General features: G+C 38.9%; 1 protein-coding gene across 6 annotated transcripts in view; it reads left to right on the top strand.

Annotated features, from left to right (window-relative positions):
• Positions 1-18,914, top strand: part of WDR17 (WD repeat domain 17) — a 113,380-nt gene that overhangs the window by 16,430 nt on the left and 78,036 nt on the right. For 3 of the 6 annotated variants that reach the window (XM_075197531.1, XM_075197541.1, XM_075197522.1), the window contains exons 1-2: positions 11,478-11,664; positions 15,722-15,850. In XM_075197531.1, coding sequence (XP_075053632.1) covers positions 11,614-11,664; positions 15,722-15,850 — 180 coding nt within the window. In that variant the 5' untranslated portion in view covers positions 11,478-11,613. Of the gene's footprint in view, positions 1-11,472; positions 11,665-15,721; positions 15,851-18,914 lie in introns of those variants that run through there. The other 3 variants (XM_075197550.1, XM_075197559.1, XR_012688253.1) reach the window with 2 other exon arrangements.

Here is an 18,914-nt window from a genome sequence, read left to right as displayed (position 1 = left end):
GCAATTGTTAATTCAACTTATGAATTATGTATGCTTTTAAATCTTTATTACATATGGTAATTCTTCATAATAAATTTCTTAATGTTCAATTTGAATCTATCAACTGAATTGAAGACTAGAGAAGAAGTAGTGTAGGGTTCTCCATAGGCTTATTGAGATATTACATATACAAATGAAACAACCTTTATTAATCATTAAGCTAACTTGGCTAGATAGTATCAATTTCTCTATTGAAATGGAAGCAGATTAGCTGTTGCATATTCTTTAGACAGTGCACTAAAGTTTATTCAATATGACATACCTAGCAAATGTGCCAAGTTAGGTGGGACAGTCCCAATTTCAGGGCTCTGTCCAGCCATTCGGCCTACCAACAGCTTTTTCCCATGATGGGAAAGTTTGGAGATGTGTCCTGTTCATTGCTGCTCTTCAACGCACATCAGCGGGTGAATGGGTGCCACACACACCTGCCACTGGTGCACACAGTATTGAAAGGGTGTATTGAAGAAAGCTGGGGCTAGGCCAGCGCTCAGAAGCAGCGTAGGCATACCTGGTGGGATGTGACCACATGCCTAGGGAGACATGCCCATGCCCCTTCTCGTGCACTGCATTCGATTCCCCAATTTAAAAGTTTGGAGGTAAGATAAGTATAATTGCCAGTAAGTATGCTTATATAATTGCCAAAAGGGTTTGTTTTGTTTTGCTCTTTATTTATTTTATCATACTGTAATCTTCACCCCACACTTGTTCTCTGTAATCTTAATGTATTTTTTGTGTTTTTGGAGGATTAACATTACGTGTATCATTAAATAATGGAGTCCTGCATACAGGGTTGTAACTAGAATTTTGGGTCTCCTATAGCAAAGTGTTAAGTTTGCTAGGGCCTTCCCCTCGCTTACCAATTGCAGTGTTAGTGGTCACAGAGCATGGAGCTCCATAAGCAAGACCTGGAGTAGCACAAATGGTAGCTACAAGGAGCATGGCAGCTCTGGAATAGAAAATCAGTTATTGCAGCAAACTAATATTAAAATATTAACAAAAAAGCTGGGTCATATGCGCATGAGTGACCCAACTAGTCGTCTTGCACATGCGCAGTGGAATTGAAAGACCATACTGTCAGTTCCCTTGCATGGCAAGTTTTTGCTGGTTAGATTGATAGGGAGATGCCTTATCTGCAGTGAAAACACCCAATGTAGCTGGAGATAGGGCTTTTTCATGTTAATGGCTCGTTAGTCCCCTGAGTGTAAATTGTGTACCAAGTTTAATTTTCCTTTTTACTGCTGAGTCAATGCATGGGCTAATAGAATTGTACTCATTCAGCAATGACAGTGATGCAAGGACTACACTAATCAAGTAGAAGCGAGGAAGCCCTGCTTAGTGACCAATACCATGACTGACACACCAGACCAAGGGGGACACACTGTGTGTGCGTTAAGGAAGACACAAGTCACTGGGGGCCCAAAATCCATAGAAAGCCATCTCCATAGGTTACACAGACAGACAGCACCAGTAAAGGTCCAGAGGATATTTGTCAGCCTGAGTCACGGTATGTGGGGTCACCTGGCTCAGTACAGAATGTGGGCATCACCTGGCTGAAAGATGGCAGGATGGTCCCTAGAAAGGAGCAGGTCCACAAGTCCACTTGATAAATAGTTCTGAAGCAGATTGTAGAATGCACAATGCATTTATGTAGCATTTCTAAAATTATTTTCATGTGAAAAGGTTGCAATATGATTTAAGTGTTGTATAATATTTTGCATGAGAAAAACTCTTATACTTCTTAAATGTTTCAAAATGAAGTCAAGATGTAGTTATTTAATATAATATAGGTTACAACTATATTGTAAAATTAAACTACGTGAGTCAGTTGACTATAATGCATCTTTGTGGCAGATTACATGGACTGTTCAGTCTTGTTTGTTGTGCAGAATTAGTATGAAAACATCACCAATAACAGTTGTTGTACATAAACGATACATCATGGTACTTTTGAAATAAGGAGCAGGACTGTTGTGGACAAATGTGTGCATGATTAATTTGGATTGGTTGGTGACTAACATTAGTAATTCTAGCGAAACACACAATGGTATCATGATCCAGCACTCGCCTGAGCCTGCGTGACATGTGTGTGACAAAGTGTTAATAACAAATAACCACCTGGTCTGTTTAAAAATGATTACAACTCTCCCTGTCTATCTCACACACTATCTTTTTCATTACCAATCATGCCATCACCAAATGATCTCCTCTGTTTCAGCTATATAGCATTCTAATACCAAACTGACACATAATTTCCTAAGAACACAAAGACATTATCTTATTAAGTGTGATTTTCTATGGAAAATGAATCCACAATGCTTCAGATGAAAAACAATGAACAAAAATGACATACACATATATTATACAATAGTTTCTTGCAAAATAATAGGAGTAAACAACATAAAAGCAGTTCACTCCCAAATGATCAGTTTTCTGTCTACTGAGAGAACTTGAATTCACTGGAACACTTCTCAATATGAAATTGACTTCGAACAGTGAACAAATCTGTTAGATTTACAAGACATGCTTCAGGTGCCCACAGCCCCCTATCCACTATGATGTCAGAACAAGAAAGTCTGTGTTCATGCAAATACAACCATCTATTTAATACACCTTTTAAGTCAGGGATTCTTTACACTGGCCAAACTTCTTACCAGAATGTACTACAAAGATGATATTACTTCCACACAACAGGTCAAATGTTTCCATTCATTTACATACCAGACAGGACTCTATTTGAATAAATATGACATTTTCCTCTGTCCTTATTTCCTTTCATTGAAACTTATCTGCTCAACTTCCAGTCACCCATTTGAGATATCCTGAAATATCATAGAACCACGAAGAATGGTAGGAGACTCTTGTTGGATATTATTGATGAAATTGAGAGAGATTACTAGAGGTTTTACTTTTATGACATGTGCCACAAATTGGTATCGGGCACTCATGTGTAGCTAAGAACACACTTGGATCTCTCTATTCATAAACAACTTATGGGTAGAGCACAATGATTTAGAGACAATTAAATAAAGTAATTTAGTCTCCCCCTCTCAGGTTTTAACCCATGTTTGGAAATAGAGTTTCTGTGATACACCCCAAGCTTATACTGTGAATTAAATCACAAACACCTATTTGCAGTTTTATCTGACTAGTAAGTAGCTTGCACATGACACCCTTGATATTGGGAAATTGATCCAATATCACTGTTTGTATGGCCTAAAATAAAACCCAGTCATGACCTGAGCATAATGATTTGGATAGTTATTGTACATGCCTGTAAAATCAGTGTGTGGTCAAATTGAACAGTGATTCTGTCGCTTGGCCCTTGGTTCAAGCTGTATGATCAGCACCATAAGTTAGGTGTTATATGGTAGGATTTACACTAACACAAAATTAGTTGAAAGAGTTACTGAAAATGAATTTGTGCCCTCATTACAAATACATAAACAGTCATATGCATGCACCTTTTTATACACACAATGACCACAAAACACAACAAACACAACAAAGTCGCAAACACAATAAATCACTAAAATGACATATAATAAAACAGAGTAGAGATGTTTGATGTTTGTATGATTACGCTAAGAAAATCAGACTGAAAATTTTAAAGTTCAATGAATAAGTTATCCACAAAATCCATATGAGAAACCTAAAAGAGGGAAAGTAAAAAAAGCTAAAGAGGGACAGGGGCTTGTAGTTTAAATAGTAGATTTAGGGTTCAATGGTACAGTGTGATATATCATAGCAACATGTGAATGCTGCTGCAGAGATTGTATTAGCTCTAGTTCTCTAGTCTATAAGATTAAACTAAACTGCTCGTTCATGTGAGTGAACCTGAGTATGTGCACTAATGATGTGGCCATGGATTGGAGATGGTGTTTTTCATCAAAAATTGTGACAGATCTGCCTACTTGAAAATCTTTTCACAGTGTGATTACCATGATTAACTAATCACAGTCCATAAAGCATTCTACAAAATTAATATCTGAAAGTTGTGTGTCATACAAAGCACCAGTGAAAGGTTTATTTAGCAGTGTGCCTCATAAAAATACTATGTTTAACTGGTTCTGAAATTTGAAATTAACACTGTAAGCCTCAAAATTAATGTTCTAGATTAGTATAGTGCAGCTGCTGAAATGTTATATTCAGAACTCCACCTGATAGACATGAATTAATATAATTACATAGCATGTATGCTATGTTTAAGAGGATATATTTTTTTCGGTGTGGTGATAATATTTAATTGGCTAATATATGACTGGCTATCTCCGATTGGCTGAGCGTTACAAGAGACTGCCCTTGACTGGCTGTTTAGTTATGAATCCGGTCTCACCAGAACTCCTTGAAAGCAGTCCACTTATTACATAGGGGCTTTTTTGTTTCTCCTTATGGATCTCAGTATTTTTTATATGGAGTATGGCGGACCAAGGAAGAAAGAAGATTTATAGGTAGGTATTTATTGTGTTGTCAAATTTAATTAATAGTTATGTGTCAATAAATCATTATTTTTAATGGGGATGATCAATAACATATTAATTAGGGGCAATTGTTATTATATTTAACAGGGGCACTCATTATCATATTTATCTGGGGGAATTTGTATTATATGTTATAGGGGTACTCATTATTATATTTATTGGAGAAATCATTATTTTATTTAATAGGGTCAATCCGGATTATATTTAATAGGCTCAATTATTAATATATTTAATGGGGCAATCAGGATTATTTTAGAATGGGGAACCCATTATTATTTAAAAAATGGGGGCAACATTTAACAATGTCTAATGGGGGTACAATTTATAGTGCAGACTTGTGGCATTACAAGTGCAAGCACAAACTTGCCCCCAAGGTCTGTCAGTGCATGTTGGCACTTGTAGTGCCACAAGAGCTTGCACTACATTTTGAGAGTTTGAGAGGGGTAGCAGCATTTACTTTATTTGAATTTAGAACAGTGAAGCCCCCTGGGGTGAAACCGCCCGCTAGGAATCCACATAGGGAAACTGCAAAGTAAAAACACATTTTACCATACAATTTGGCTTAAATAGTATACAGTTTAGGAGTTTTCACCCTCCAAACCACAGGATGATAAAGACTGCGATTTGAATCTGAGAAATGCATCCGATGTGTGAAAGTTTGCAAACTGTATACAAATCAACAATTTTGTAAATGTCTCCCTTAGTGTTGCATTGTATTCTTTTATACTCCAAAATGAATTCAGTGAGACAGTAAATATAATGTTCCTAATGCTGTTTAACTATCTATAATATAAATGTCTAGTGGCGTGTGTTAGTCTGTCTGTGTGTGTGTGTGGAAAAAATAAAACCAAGCTGCAGCGCCACCTGCTGGGCGGAGTTATACACTGACCTACTAAATTCTTAGTGTGTGTGGAAAAAAAAAATTCAGAAAGGGCTGAAATTTGGTATACTAAGATGTTTTTAATTTGTTAATTTAATTTGTTAATTATTAAAAGTGTTTATAAAGATTTAAAAAATATATATATATATTTCTTGAAGGAGAAGTGACAGTTGGGAGTGGTTGGGGGTTGCCGGGGGTGACAGTGGGGAGTGGTTGGTGGTTGAGGCCTGGGCTATGGCCCAAATGCATGACAAGAACCTTTTTAACACCTTAAGTAGCTTGATTTGACTAGAATGCATGAGTATCATGCACGGGTTAACTTGTAAATACATATAAATATATTTCTTTTTAGATGACATGATATCGTGCAATGCAAAATGATTTTGACATTATGTTTTTGATCCATACCCCTAATTGATATTAGGGCATTTAGAAATTGCTTTTACTCATTTTAAACTAATTGCAAATTTTATTGTTAATTTAATTTGTTTTAGTCTGGTCTCTTACATCACCATAGTTTACATAGTTAGTCAAGTTGAAAAAAAAAATGCAGGTCTCTTGACTCTAACAATTGGTAAACTTTAATTGTATTGATGCAGAGAAAGGCTAAACAAAACCACCTTCCTGACTCCAAGTATGGCAATCAGATCAATTCCCTGGATCAGTCATCCCCATAATGCCCTTTTCTAATTACAGCCACAGATACAGTTGCTTGTACGAAGTTACCCAATCAATTTTTAAATCCTATTAGTGAATTTGTCATTAATACATCACATGGTAAGGAATTCCACAGCTTAGCCACCTTTATAGTAAAAACCATACTTGCCAACATTTTTTTTTTTTCTTCCGGGAGATGCCTGCTGGGACGTGGGCGTGCAGGGGGCGGGGCTGCGAAATCGCGTCATTTTGGCCCCGCCCCCGTGACGGAATGACGCAAATCGCGTCATTTTACAGTGGGGGCGGGGCTAAACGCCGCGATTCCGGGTGAATCGCGGCGTTTAAACTAAATTTTTCCCCCTTCCTATCAGGGAGATTGCCACACTCGTCCGGGAGACTCTCGCAAAATGCGGGAGTCTCCCGGACAATGCGGGAGAGTTGGCAAGTATGGTAAAAACCTCTTCCTGTGCTGATGGTGAAGCCTGCTATTTTCCACTAACAATTGATGATCCCTTGTCCTGTTTATGTGTGAGGCCAGGGGTCTGAGCTGGGATAACTGCTAAAACTAAGCATGTTGTTCACCTCTAGCAGCCCCTTTTTTCCTTAGAGCTCAGTATGCCCACCGGTACTCTGTTGCCCCCAAGCTTTAAGCATGCAATAGTAGTATTTTACTTGCAGTAGGAGCCTATGAAGAAGGTACATGCAGGCAGAGTGCAATGTGAGAGTGGTCATATATAAACAGAGGGGCAAATGCAGGCAGCAAACAGAATGTGGTCATTATCCAAAAGGTCATGGCTGATGACAACAGGGAGCGTGGTCAGTATCCAAACCCAAGGTCAGTGCAGTAGGCACACAGAAAGCAATATGGAACATTCTTCCATATGGCTTTTAATTGTTAGCCTGCTTGCTTGACTACTAGGATGTCAGAAGAAGCTGGAATAGAAAATGAATAAGACTTTGTGTGCAAGCCGTAAATACAGTAAAAGGGAGAGGTACCTATAGAAACATGGAAAGAATTATTGTACATGAACACGGCCCATGGCAAAAATAGTATGCCACTATAATTTAATAAAATAAAATAAAAATCCCTTACATATATTCAGTAATGAAATTTGGCCAACTAATTTATTCATAAAATAATTTGGCCCCTGTATGATAATTAGTAGTAGTTTTTGCCCCTCTAAACAAGAAATTATGATTACCCTCATAATTAAAACTTGTATTGTGCCTCCTGTTATTTTATGAATGCCCAGATAGCTCTAACAGCATGATTTATTTTTTTCTGTCAAATCTCGGGCGAGTTTTCTCCTTCGTGTTAACTAAACCATCAGCGGGATAGGTGCTTTAAAATCGTCGCACATAAAATCGCTGGTGATCTCAAGTGGTTTGCAGCGACTTGAAAACACTGAAAAAATTGCAGCTTGATACATTTACCCCATGACATCTTAGATATTGCACTAAAATTTAATTGACTCTCTTGGTTTGAAGATCATCTGCAGATGAAAAGAAAACATCAATACCCAAGATTTTGCAGAAGGCTTTCTAAAAATATGAGATAAATTGTGAACCCCCTTTGACCGAAATGCCATGTAATTTCACAATATTTTGGATGAAAGGGAAGGCTAGATTTTTGGTTGTGGGCAACCCTATGAGAGGCACAGAGTGGGCCAATTTGCTGAACATGTCAACATGTGAACCACCACCCAGACAGTAGTTTATCCATTGGATGTGGGCAAGCTGACTATAAAGCCCATAGAAAGAGGGTATCAGCCTCTACTATGTATGGGCAAGGGTGAAAGCTGACCATAAGGAAAAGTCCTGGGACTTTTATTTTGGGAACAGATTTTGCAAACAAGGGCAAATTACCTTAAGTACTCCAGACAGCTTGCTTTCATAGGCTCGGGGAGAATGACTCACAGACAAGTGTAGCAGGGACAAAAAGAGGTGTAATGGAATGTCTTGGGGAGCCTGGCCATGGACAATAATCACTGACTGAATCTTGCTGGAGGGAATAATGGAAACATCAGGAACTTCAAAGTGGTATCCACCTTCAAATATTTGGAACCAGGTCGGTAAGCGATAATAAAATCAAATCTAGTAAAAAAAGAGTGCCTATAGTACCTGTCTGGGGCTTAAATGCTTAGCAGATTCAATGTACTACAATTTTTTATGATCTGTATAAACAGTGATGGGTTGACAGGCCCCTTCCCATCAATGTCTCTTCTTCAAATAACCATTTGATGGCTAAGTATTCCTCATTACAGATATCATAGTTAAATTTGGCTTGAGAGAATTTCCTGGAGAACAAAGCACAGTGATTTAACTAGTTCTGGTTTGAGTACTGTTCCAACAGCCACATCAGGAGCATCACTTCCACTAAGTGAGGCAGTGATAAAGGCTGTTGTTTACAGATTCTTATAGGCTGATAAGGTCTCAGTAGACCAGTGCACAGGATCTGCTCACTTTATGGTTAAGGGTGCTCACATGTATGTGAATTTTTCATCATTGGGCACCATTTTCATAATTTTTCCAAAACTGTTATTATCAAAGCCCTCCATAAATAAAAATAAATTGTTAAAGACCTCCATGGCCCTTAACATGTTTTTTTTTTATTTATGGAGGAGTTTATTAATAAAATCTTGGAAAATAAATGGTACATTACAGAGCCCAAAAGACACCACCATATAGTCATATTGAGCACAATACGGTCACTCATCTGTTTCATGGATTCGGATAAAATTATATGCTCCACGTATGTCAATCTAGAAAAAGTGGTTTCTAATGGTTGCTTCTTTGATTTGATCAAATAACTCAGAGATTAAAGGTATCAATTTCTGTTCTTGCCATTTTATTATGACCTTGATAATCAGTACAAAGACTAGCTATCCCATCATTCTGGCTGAGCAAACATACCTTGGTGAGCTCTTCACTGGGGTCCTAAACCATCTGTATCTTCCGAGGTCCTACTCAGCTGTCCACCTACCTTTGCTCACCATCCACTCTGCCTGTCCTTGCACAATCCTCCACTCCAGATTCAGATCCAGTCCACCACCGCTACTTTGTCTTAGTCCTGCCGCTGGTCTTTGTGACAGCCCACAAGACCTTCCTACACACTGGGATGTAGTTCTGCCGGCTCCTTACATCTAGTTAGGTATGCTGCTATCCAGGTCTGTTGCTAATCAACTTCACAATATGGCCCTCTAACACGATCAAGCTCAGAGTCACAAATTAAGCCCCCCAATGCCGCCTGTACTGTGATACTGATCACTTTCACTCATCTGGATTCTGCCTCCTAGTGTAAGAGGGGAGCAGACCAGCAATTTAAACTGCAGTCTCCAGTCTGCATCTCTACTTCCAGTGGCTCTGCCATCCTGATGCCTTGCCATTCAACATCCTGGGGCTAAACCATGCCACTACAATGTGTATTTTCTTGAGATTAGGCCCCTGCTCCATCTTGGCACCTGCACCAGCTAGATGATACTAAATAATAATGAAACCAAAATCAATCAGATCATTATCAGGCATTTTGGAGTATGGCTGCTAACAGTCTTTTTCTAATTGATTAATAGGCCCTTGTGATGCCAGAAGTAATGCAGCCATTTGGCTCGAGGGGCTGAAAGGCCAGACTTCATCCAACATATGTCCCCAAAGTGGGCAATGATCTGTCACTTGTGTGGCAGGATGAGCTTGTGTGTGGCCAGCTTTAGCAGTGCAGACAAGTAGCTACATTTCCTGTTTTTCAGACATGAGGCAAAAAAATAATGATTGTTGAAGATAGCAAATATTAATATTATCAAATGAAGGCTGTGAATTACTTATCTTTCAAATATAATCCTAGACTATTAAATATTGGATAAAATATATACGGAATATTGTTTTATTTTTTATTAAATAAACCCTTAGAATGCTATGCTGTAGTTTCAAACTTCCTCATGCAACCCAGGTCCTGAGGGCAAAAGAGTCCCCAAAGGCAGTACCAAGTGGGAAGGAAGCTGCTATTGGCCCAATTACATGCAAAGACTCAGGACACATTTCTCGGATAGTGCTTCAGGTCCCATTCGTTCCTCCTCCTGGAGTTATTATCAGGAGAAGGCTGGGCTCGGGGGCACTGGGCATCTGCCCCCCTGGCACGGTCCCATATTGGGCTACCTTGGGCTGGGTCATCTGCATTTTTTTCCTTTAAAATGTTCCTAATAGGCTGCTGAGTTGAGTTTTGCCCCCCCCCCCCCCCGTCCCCCCCCCGGGCTAAAATGTGCCAGCCCTCCCCTGGGTGTTACTGAGTCTTGTCTGATATCCTTTGTTGTGTCTGTGTTCTCTTTATGTTTTCATTTGACTATTGGTATTGACCCTGCTTTGCTAACTACTTGTTTTCTTTTTGACCCTCTGCTATATGATTATATTATTTCCGCTCTAGACTCCTGACCCTGGCCAGTCTGACAATTCTCTGGTTCTAACTCCTTCATTTGGTTACTGTATCTGTCTTGGTATATCCATGAGTCATAATAATACTCAGGGCCGTCTTTCCCATTGGGCAAAATGGGCAGGTGCCCGGGGGCCCTGCAGCCCAGGGGGGCCCGTCAGAGGTGCATGTCGGGCGTGATGTCATCACGCCCGCCCGACATCCATTGCGGAGCGCGACGGAGGAGGAGACCATGGAGGGAGCCGGATCGCCAGCTGTCCGCAAGGTAAGTATTTTCTACTTTTTTTTCCGGGTTGGTTTTTTTTTTGCTGCCTCCGACGGGCTCCCCTGGGCTGCAGGGCCCATATATATAATCCTTTTTTTTTTATGTATATATAGGGGCCCCGGTGCACTGCTGTGCCCGGGGGCCCAAGATGTTCTTAAGAGGGCCCTGATAATACTCTCTCTGCAAAATCTCCTTTAATATCTTATTCTACTCATTCTGTCTATTTAAGTTAGTTCCTACCCTCGGATTCCATTGTCTCACAATTACAGATCAGCGATCCCCTGTTGATCATCACATGTGCACTTTAAAAGACACATATTGCCTTTTTAAGCATTATTAGGTCTACCAATGAGTTAAATATCACTATTTTAAAGTATTGTTCTATAAAATTGTGTGTTTTTTTAGGGGGGGTATCTTAATTTAATTTCCGTAATTTTATTGCCCACCCAATCGTGCTACCTCATTATAGGCTAACCCCATCTATGTTTGAGCTCCTATGTAGTTTTAGCAGGCAACAATGGGGTTAAAAATGAACATATTCTCAGTCATGGCAGTTTTCATTCCTCAATTGCAATTAGTCTCAAGATACACACAGAAAAACCACAAAAATAGACACATGGTAAAAAAAAGCTACAAAGAAATACAAACAAGCAAACAAAATGACACATATTAAACCCTGCAGTTGCCTGGCTACTGGCAGTGTCTGTATATAAGTGCTGTGCGTGACACAATACTCATGCGTTTTTCTTGCATCCTTTAGGAAGGCTGCATTATCCTGTGAGCAGACAGGGTCCCTCCATCTCTCTAGTGAACTGAGTTTTTGCTGGAGAGAAAGCAGGATACAGCAGTCTTCTAGAAGCAGCTGAAATCTGGAATGGACATGGAAATCCTTAAATGGTTCACAAAATATGATACATATGCGAAGGTAGGGATTCTTCTTCCAGATGTCTGGCGATGCACAGTATATTTCCTTTGCGTATTCCAGAAAGGGCAGGATTTGGGTTCTTTTATAGACTGCTGCTTTTTCATTACAGCCTTTTAGTTTTAATATTGTCTTCTATAAATGGCAACAGACGAGAGCTCGATTTCTTGCTGAAGAAGCTGGTTACAAATCATAATGGTTATTTCTGCTTTCTTCCATCTCCGTGGAAACTGCAATAATCTTTGATATCAGCTGCTGTTGCACTGAAAATATATTAATACTATCCTGGTGGGTTAGAAGGCTTGTTTGTTATTCCTGTGAGGTATACTGCATGTGATCTAAAAAAAGATGCAGCCACTGAGCAAGAGGAAATAGGTGACTACCAGGATTACACTGATGAAAGGTCTTATTGTTAATGTATTTCAAAATATATTTGTCCAGCCCTCTGCTGCCATTTTGTTCAGTATGATCTGATGAATGGTGTTTCCAGTTACTTACTATGTGCATGTCGGTTGGACTGGGAATTGTTACGTCTGAGAGGAATCAGCAGGATATTTTTAATCCATTTTGCTGACAACTGAGGCAGCAGCAGCAGCAGCCAGTATCTCTGTATGTGTATTTCTCATCTGTGCTTAGGATGGATCAGCTGCAGAACTACAGGACATGCCTTGTATACTCTCCCAGTTCCTCTTGTTGCCAGGTGTCCTACTTCTTTTCGAACATTATTATTGTATACCATCACTGTTTCATAACAAAGGAAATCCTGAGCATTATATTAAGAAAGTGTACACAAGGCATTCTACATTGCCTTCTGTACCTTGTAACCAGCACTGCATATTCTGCCTCACACCTCCTCTTTGTATCCCACTCTCAAAAATCGTCCTTTCTTTTTACAGACGTGATAGGTGATGGATGACAGCCAGTCATGAAGTGTGACTAACAGCTGAAGCATCAATGTGTTTCTATTGAAAAGTGAATACCTGAGTGCTCGAGAGAGGATGGGGGAGACAGGATATACAATTCCACAGTTACATTTTTAAACCTTTGAGCCTGGGACATATCCCAAGACTCTGAAAAGCTGGGAATGGCCAAGAATTCATGGGACTGGGACTGCCTCAATTTAAATAGACAAAAGTTTTTTTATTGCTTTTTTCCAGGACCAAAGGGGCTTTCTTTTGGTAGCACATAATAATGGCAATAATGTCCAGCCTACTGATCATGTAATAAATATTTTTTTATTTTATTGGTATAATATAGAAAAAAAATAACTAAAACTTAGCAAAATGGTCTCCAATGATTCTTTCACTAGTTATCATTATTGTCCTTACCTACCCTAGGTTGGTGTGGCAACAGAATAGCGACCCCAAATCTATGGTAGCAATGCAATGCAGATTCTATATCTCTGTTAGTGACAAGTACTCACCGCTACCCACTCCTATCTATAGTCCCACTAAGCACCTTTTTTTTGTATGAAAAGTCCCGGAACCTGTCTTAACCAATTTACAGCTCCTGGCACTCTCATTGGTGTCTCTTCGATGCTCAGGGGGTCTTGAGACTAGAGAGGGAGTCACATGCAGTAGGCTCCCCATAAAGTTGTCAATCCTGATAATGGCCAATGTACTGCAAAATATGCTACATTAGGACTATATAAAGTAATATACAATTGGGTCATCATTTTCCCTAATGAGCATTGATTCCTTCACACTACACTGGGAACAAATATTATATTCCACCTAGGGCATTAACTTATACCTTAACCTAATTGTCATAGTCTTAACCCTTTCACGGCACTAATGTTCTAGTCAGAAATATTAGCCTACTCCAATTTTTAACAGTTGAGGTAACATTAATCCAAACACATGTTCTAGCTGTAAATCTAGCTCAAGCTCTAAAATGATCCTTTTTCCTAAAAGAACTTTGGTCTTGTCTCCAGAAATTCTAAAATATAGACACATTGGGCCTGAGTCATTAAGGCAAAAGCCAAGGCAAAAAAGAGTCAATTTTCTCCTGGACAAACCTTGTTACAATGCAAGGAGTGCAAATTAGTTTTTTTTGCAAATAAGGAAAATACTGGCTGCCTTTTCATGTAGCACACAAGACTTGGTAGCTTTATTTTTATACTGAAATGTAAAGTTGATCTAGGACATGCTCTACTCTAAATCTGTCACCACATTTTAAATTTGCCTCCCTCTCCAATGCAACATGGTTTTGCCAAGGTGCAAAGTCACTCCTTTTTTTTTGCTTTACCCTCCTTAATGAAATTTTGAAGCAGTATAGTAGTTATACATGTACTCTTTAGATAACATGGTGTGTTGTGTAAGAACTCCCCTGTTTGCAGGTGTGTCTGTTGTTTTTTACAAAAGGGTATGAAACTAACACACTTGCTGTCTGAGATGGCAAAAGAATTGATGATTTGCCCAATTAAACGCAAGCATTTGTAATAGTGCAGTATACACTATAAAACGATGATAATGTTTTCTGAATCATTAATATTAAATTACCTACAAAGGTGTGGCGCTCCAACAATACAATCTTTGGATTTCAATTTTGCTTCACCATTCAATGGAATTCCATTCAGCACTGTAGTCCTCTATTTGTATTCAATGGAATTTATAGTTTATGAATAGAGCTGGGACAACAATGTTTAATTAATTCTACTCTGTATGTGGTTGGGGGGTATCTGAAACATTTAAATCCAAATTATCCAGGTGAAACTTACTAAGTTTTGCAGCTAAATGCATAAGGTGAATATACAGTATGGGATATTTGCTTTTTTTAGTTATGAGCAAAGTATTAGTTTTATGTCATATTTTTGGTATTTCCTGGACCTAGTCATGCTCTAAATCAGACCTGTTCAACCTGCGGCCCTCCAGGTGTTGTGAAACTACAAACCCCAGCATGCTTTGCCAGTAGAAAACCAGTTGATAGCTGGAAGGGCATGCTGGGACTTGTAGTTTCACAACACCTGGAGGGCCGCAGGTTGGAGAGACCTGCTCTAAATGATACCACACCACACACCCAATGATGTCAAACATATCCCGCTAGCCCCACACCCTTAAATTATTGTATGGTAGATAGGGGAGGGCTGGCAAATTTTGGCCTAGACGGCAAGATTCGACTCAGCAGTGTAGTAGGAACATTTTAAAGAGAAAAAAGGCCTCTGGATGGAAATAAAGGTATTATGGGAGGGGTAGGGGGGATCTGTGTGCTGAATAGTGAGCATATAAACTAGGTAAAGCATGTTTTTATATATTTATCCCTTAATTTTAAACTTACACAGTGGGAAAATAAAAAAATATAGGGTTTTAATCACTTTAAGACTTGTTCAAATACCAATTTGTATGTGCACTATGTCTGACCATACCAATTGCCTTACACACTGGAAATATAGCAAGCATTTGAAAAATTGATTCCTATGTCATTACTCTTCTTCCAATCTCACTGTAATGCAATAGTGCAACTTAGCACACATGTGCTCACATAGGAATCCATCATGCCAATGTCTGCCATTTTCACTGTGCAGTGTTTAGCACAGTCAGACTGCATTGAATCAACAGTGAACTGTGAACTGATGTTAGAAAGCCAACAACTAATGAAATCCCACTATACCAGTTTTGGTCTGTTCTGCCAATATTAAACTGGATTGGGGAAGTGGCTAATGAGGTTCCCAATGCACACCAGTCAATCTTTGTTATATTGGGGCTCATAGTGTGAGTTGAATGAAAGATTCAAATTATCCTAGCACTATGCACCTTATAGTATTTATACCATCCAAGCCCCACATTTTGCTATGCTGCTGTATTACTCTCCATCTACAGTACAGTAGGTACAGAAGATTGAGTAACTTAAGTAGTAAGTAGTAGTAGTAGTAGTAGTAACTTACCTACTTCAAGCACAAAGATGTTTTACTTCCCCTTTCATCCACAATTGCCCAAACTAGATATTTACTTTTTACCATAGGTATGCTATAGCAAACACTTTTGCTATAGCAGTTAATATATACAGAAGAGAATTACATTCTGATTAGTGAAATTAATGTGATGCAATTTGCTTGTTCTAGACGAAGATGTCCCAAGTAAAGCAAGTAGGTCTTCTGGCTGCTGGATGTCAGCCATGGAACAAAGACGTTTGTGCTGCTAGTGGAGACAGATTTGCATACTGTGCCACATTGGCTATATATGTGTACCAGGTAAGTTAATCCGCCCTGTAATAATAATAATTATTTGGTGTACTTTATTAATTCCCAAGCTTTCAATTGTTCTAATGTTTTATATATATATATATATATATATATATATATATATATATATTTTGCTATAAACGTTGGCTTTATTAACCAGTTAAATGGCTATATCATGTTGACAGTGATCATCATCAGCACGTATCGTTACACCAGCCCTCCAGTATCCGCAAGATAAATGCTTACTAAAAGGAGTATCTGGGAAGCATCCGGGTCTGATTATGTTGCATTTCCAAAGGGAATGCTACACTTATGGGAACACCCAGTTACTGTACTCAAGTTACGCTTGCCCCCCTCCATTCTGCCTCTTCAGGCAGAAGTGTAAGATATGCACAAATCTAGATATGGAAACATTTTGGTTTTGGTGCACATATGCAGTATTGATATGTGTATATTCACACCACACAAATTGAAGTATTCCCAAGTCTAAATGAGGCCCTATGTGAGGGACTGCAAACAGTCTATGGCAGGGTTTCCCAAACCCAGTCCTCAGGGCTCCCCAACAGTGCAGGTTTTCCATATCTCCTTGCTGGAGCACATGTGTGTTCATTACTGACTGACACATTGTAACAGATCCACAGGTGGTCCTAATTATGTCACATGTGATCCGGAAAACCTGCACTGTTGGGGAGCCCCAAGGACTGGGTTTGGGAAACCCTGGTCTATGGAATGGCAAAACATGAAGTGGCATGTTCTGTCTGATAGTTTGAGGATTTCTTGATATTTCTAGAATTATCCACAACAAAAATGCATGTCCCTTAAAATAAAAAATGGGACAATAAAATCTATTGGTTTGTCTATTTTTTTGTCAAACCACACAAGTTTCCACAATTTATGCAATGTCCTCTGATATGGCAGACCAACATATAATCAGTCTACCTCTTTGGAGAGATAAATGCTCTGAATAGTAGTATGGAGTGGTTTTAGCATTTCAAGCCTGGAGCATTTTGAAATCACAATCTAACATAAGTTGGTTGTCAGTGACTGACAAATTTCTTTAAGTCAGAGGGCACATGGTATTATCCGAATAAGTCACCCTTCTTATGTATTTGCTTAACTGTTTTAATGAGTGTAGCAGTTCAGAACTTAATGTTTCTTTGGATTACACAGAGAAGGCTACTTACATCAATAAGTTCTTCTTCATTGTCCATTCCTTTAGTACCAATGCTATGGAAAGTGTTTCAGCAATAACCATCAATTTGCCTAGGCTGTATGAAAAGATTATACTTCTGCCACTTCAGGAACATTCTTTGTAGTCTTGCAGCTGCCTTGTTTATGGAATTTCATGCCTTTTCCAGTAGAGAGACACATCCCTTTGTCTGTTAGTGGGGATTTCGAATAGTTCACTCTAGTCCTCAGACAAACTTGCCAGCTGAAAGGGTGAGTCAGACACTGTTTTGAAAATCATTCTAAATTGGTGAGTGTCCTCATTTAACACTTATACGTCAAAGTAATATACAATCCCTGGTATAAACAAATTATTGCACAACTGCTGATGGGAAGAATGTTGAGAAAGTCTTTGCCTAAAGTGACAGAGACTATTTGCCCCAACATTCCTGAAAATGCTAACAAAATTTTGCTAAAACTACAGAAACACCAAGGATGTTACTAAAACCATGGTGCTCACTAGCAATACTTGACAGCCAGAAATAATTGTAGGATCTATAGCAAATCAGTGATCATAAAAGGTAATCACACCTAGAAGAGCTTGTTACTGGATAAGCATAAATCATGAGACATGACACATCTATTCCAGCTGATTTGAAGGAAGAGCATATTTCAGAAAGTGCAAGTAGTACATCCAATCTGAATCCTGTGGAATCTGCTCGTGCCTCATTATTCTTTAATTCTTGAGCCAGGTCCACCAGCTTTGCCACCACCTATTGAATACGGGCAATAGGACCCCGATATACTGTCCCACACTGGCACACAAGGGTTTTGGCTACCCACAGGTTAACAAAGCCCACACCAGCAATCAAAGGGTAAATCATCACACCTCCAGACTGTTACACAAATGTTAATGCAAGCACAAACTAGGCTTGTTAGTCAAATGTGTTAATAAATCACACACCAGCATTCAAAGGGTTAACTTGGTCGAGCTATATTCTTCTTAACAGGCTAATGGATTTGTTAGAGTATTTGGACGTCACTTATTAAATTATAGATTTAATATACAAAGGTACAGGGCTTTCAGATATAAAAAACAATAAACAACTGTTATGACATACACAAGCAAAACAATTTAAAAGAAAAGGGATTACATTTAGAGTATAATTTGCATGAGTTGTATAATCTGTGCCATGGGAAGTTGGCTTGGAAGATGGACAGCTTAATAATGTGGATTGATTTTCCCAAAAGACTGACAATTTGTTGTAACTGGTCTCAGCTTTTTAAAGACACTTTCACACCTGTCTCCACCTCCAAGGGTTGTGGTCTGTGACACTTTTTTCAATCAACATTTGCATGTTGCCTGATTTAGTACTTTTACTATGTGACCTAACTTTTCTGTGGAGCGTCACACAGACTCATTTTATTACTAATAGATCCCCTATGAATTTACCCATCTATTGATACCAAACAGGCCTAGGTACACGGTATCAGTTGATCTTTTACTCCTTTCCTCAACTTCTCCTGGTGGCAGAATTCTTAATTTGACATATGAGCTGCCCGTCATCATGTTATTGAGGCATATGTGGTTAATCACTACTTTTATTGATTTTAAGTGGCATATTTTAAGACTGAATTATTCTTGTCTATATAAAATATAGCCAAGTCAGCACATGGTCTCTTTGAGCCAGACACCATGTTGAGCGGTTCCTAAAAGTCTATTCAGGTGTCAAAACTGCATCCCAGACAGAGTATAGATCATGGCAGGGGTCTTTGAAGCTGCTACAGGTGACACTGCTATCTTATAACACTGGCAGAGCCACCAAATACACACACAACAGACACTTTAGTAGCTCAACTTATCAATGGATTCATTTGATACCATATTTACACTGCAGTTATGATT

The sequence above is a fragment of the Mixophyes fleayi genome, chromosome 1, assembly GCF_038048845.1.
Source record: "Mixophyes fleayi isolate aMixFle1 chromosome 1, aMixFle1.hap1, whole genome shotgun sequence".
Taxonomy (NCBI): Eukaryota; Metazoa; Chordata; class Amphibia; order Anura; family Limnodynastidae; genus Mixophyes; species Mixophyes fleayi.
This window is presented reverse-complemented; position numbering and strand designations above follow the sequence as displayed.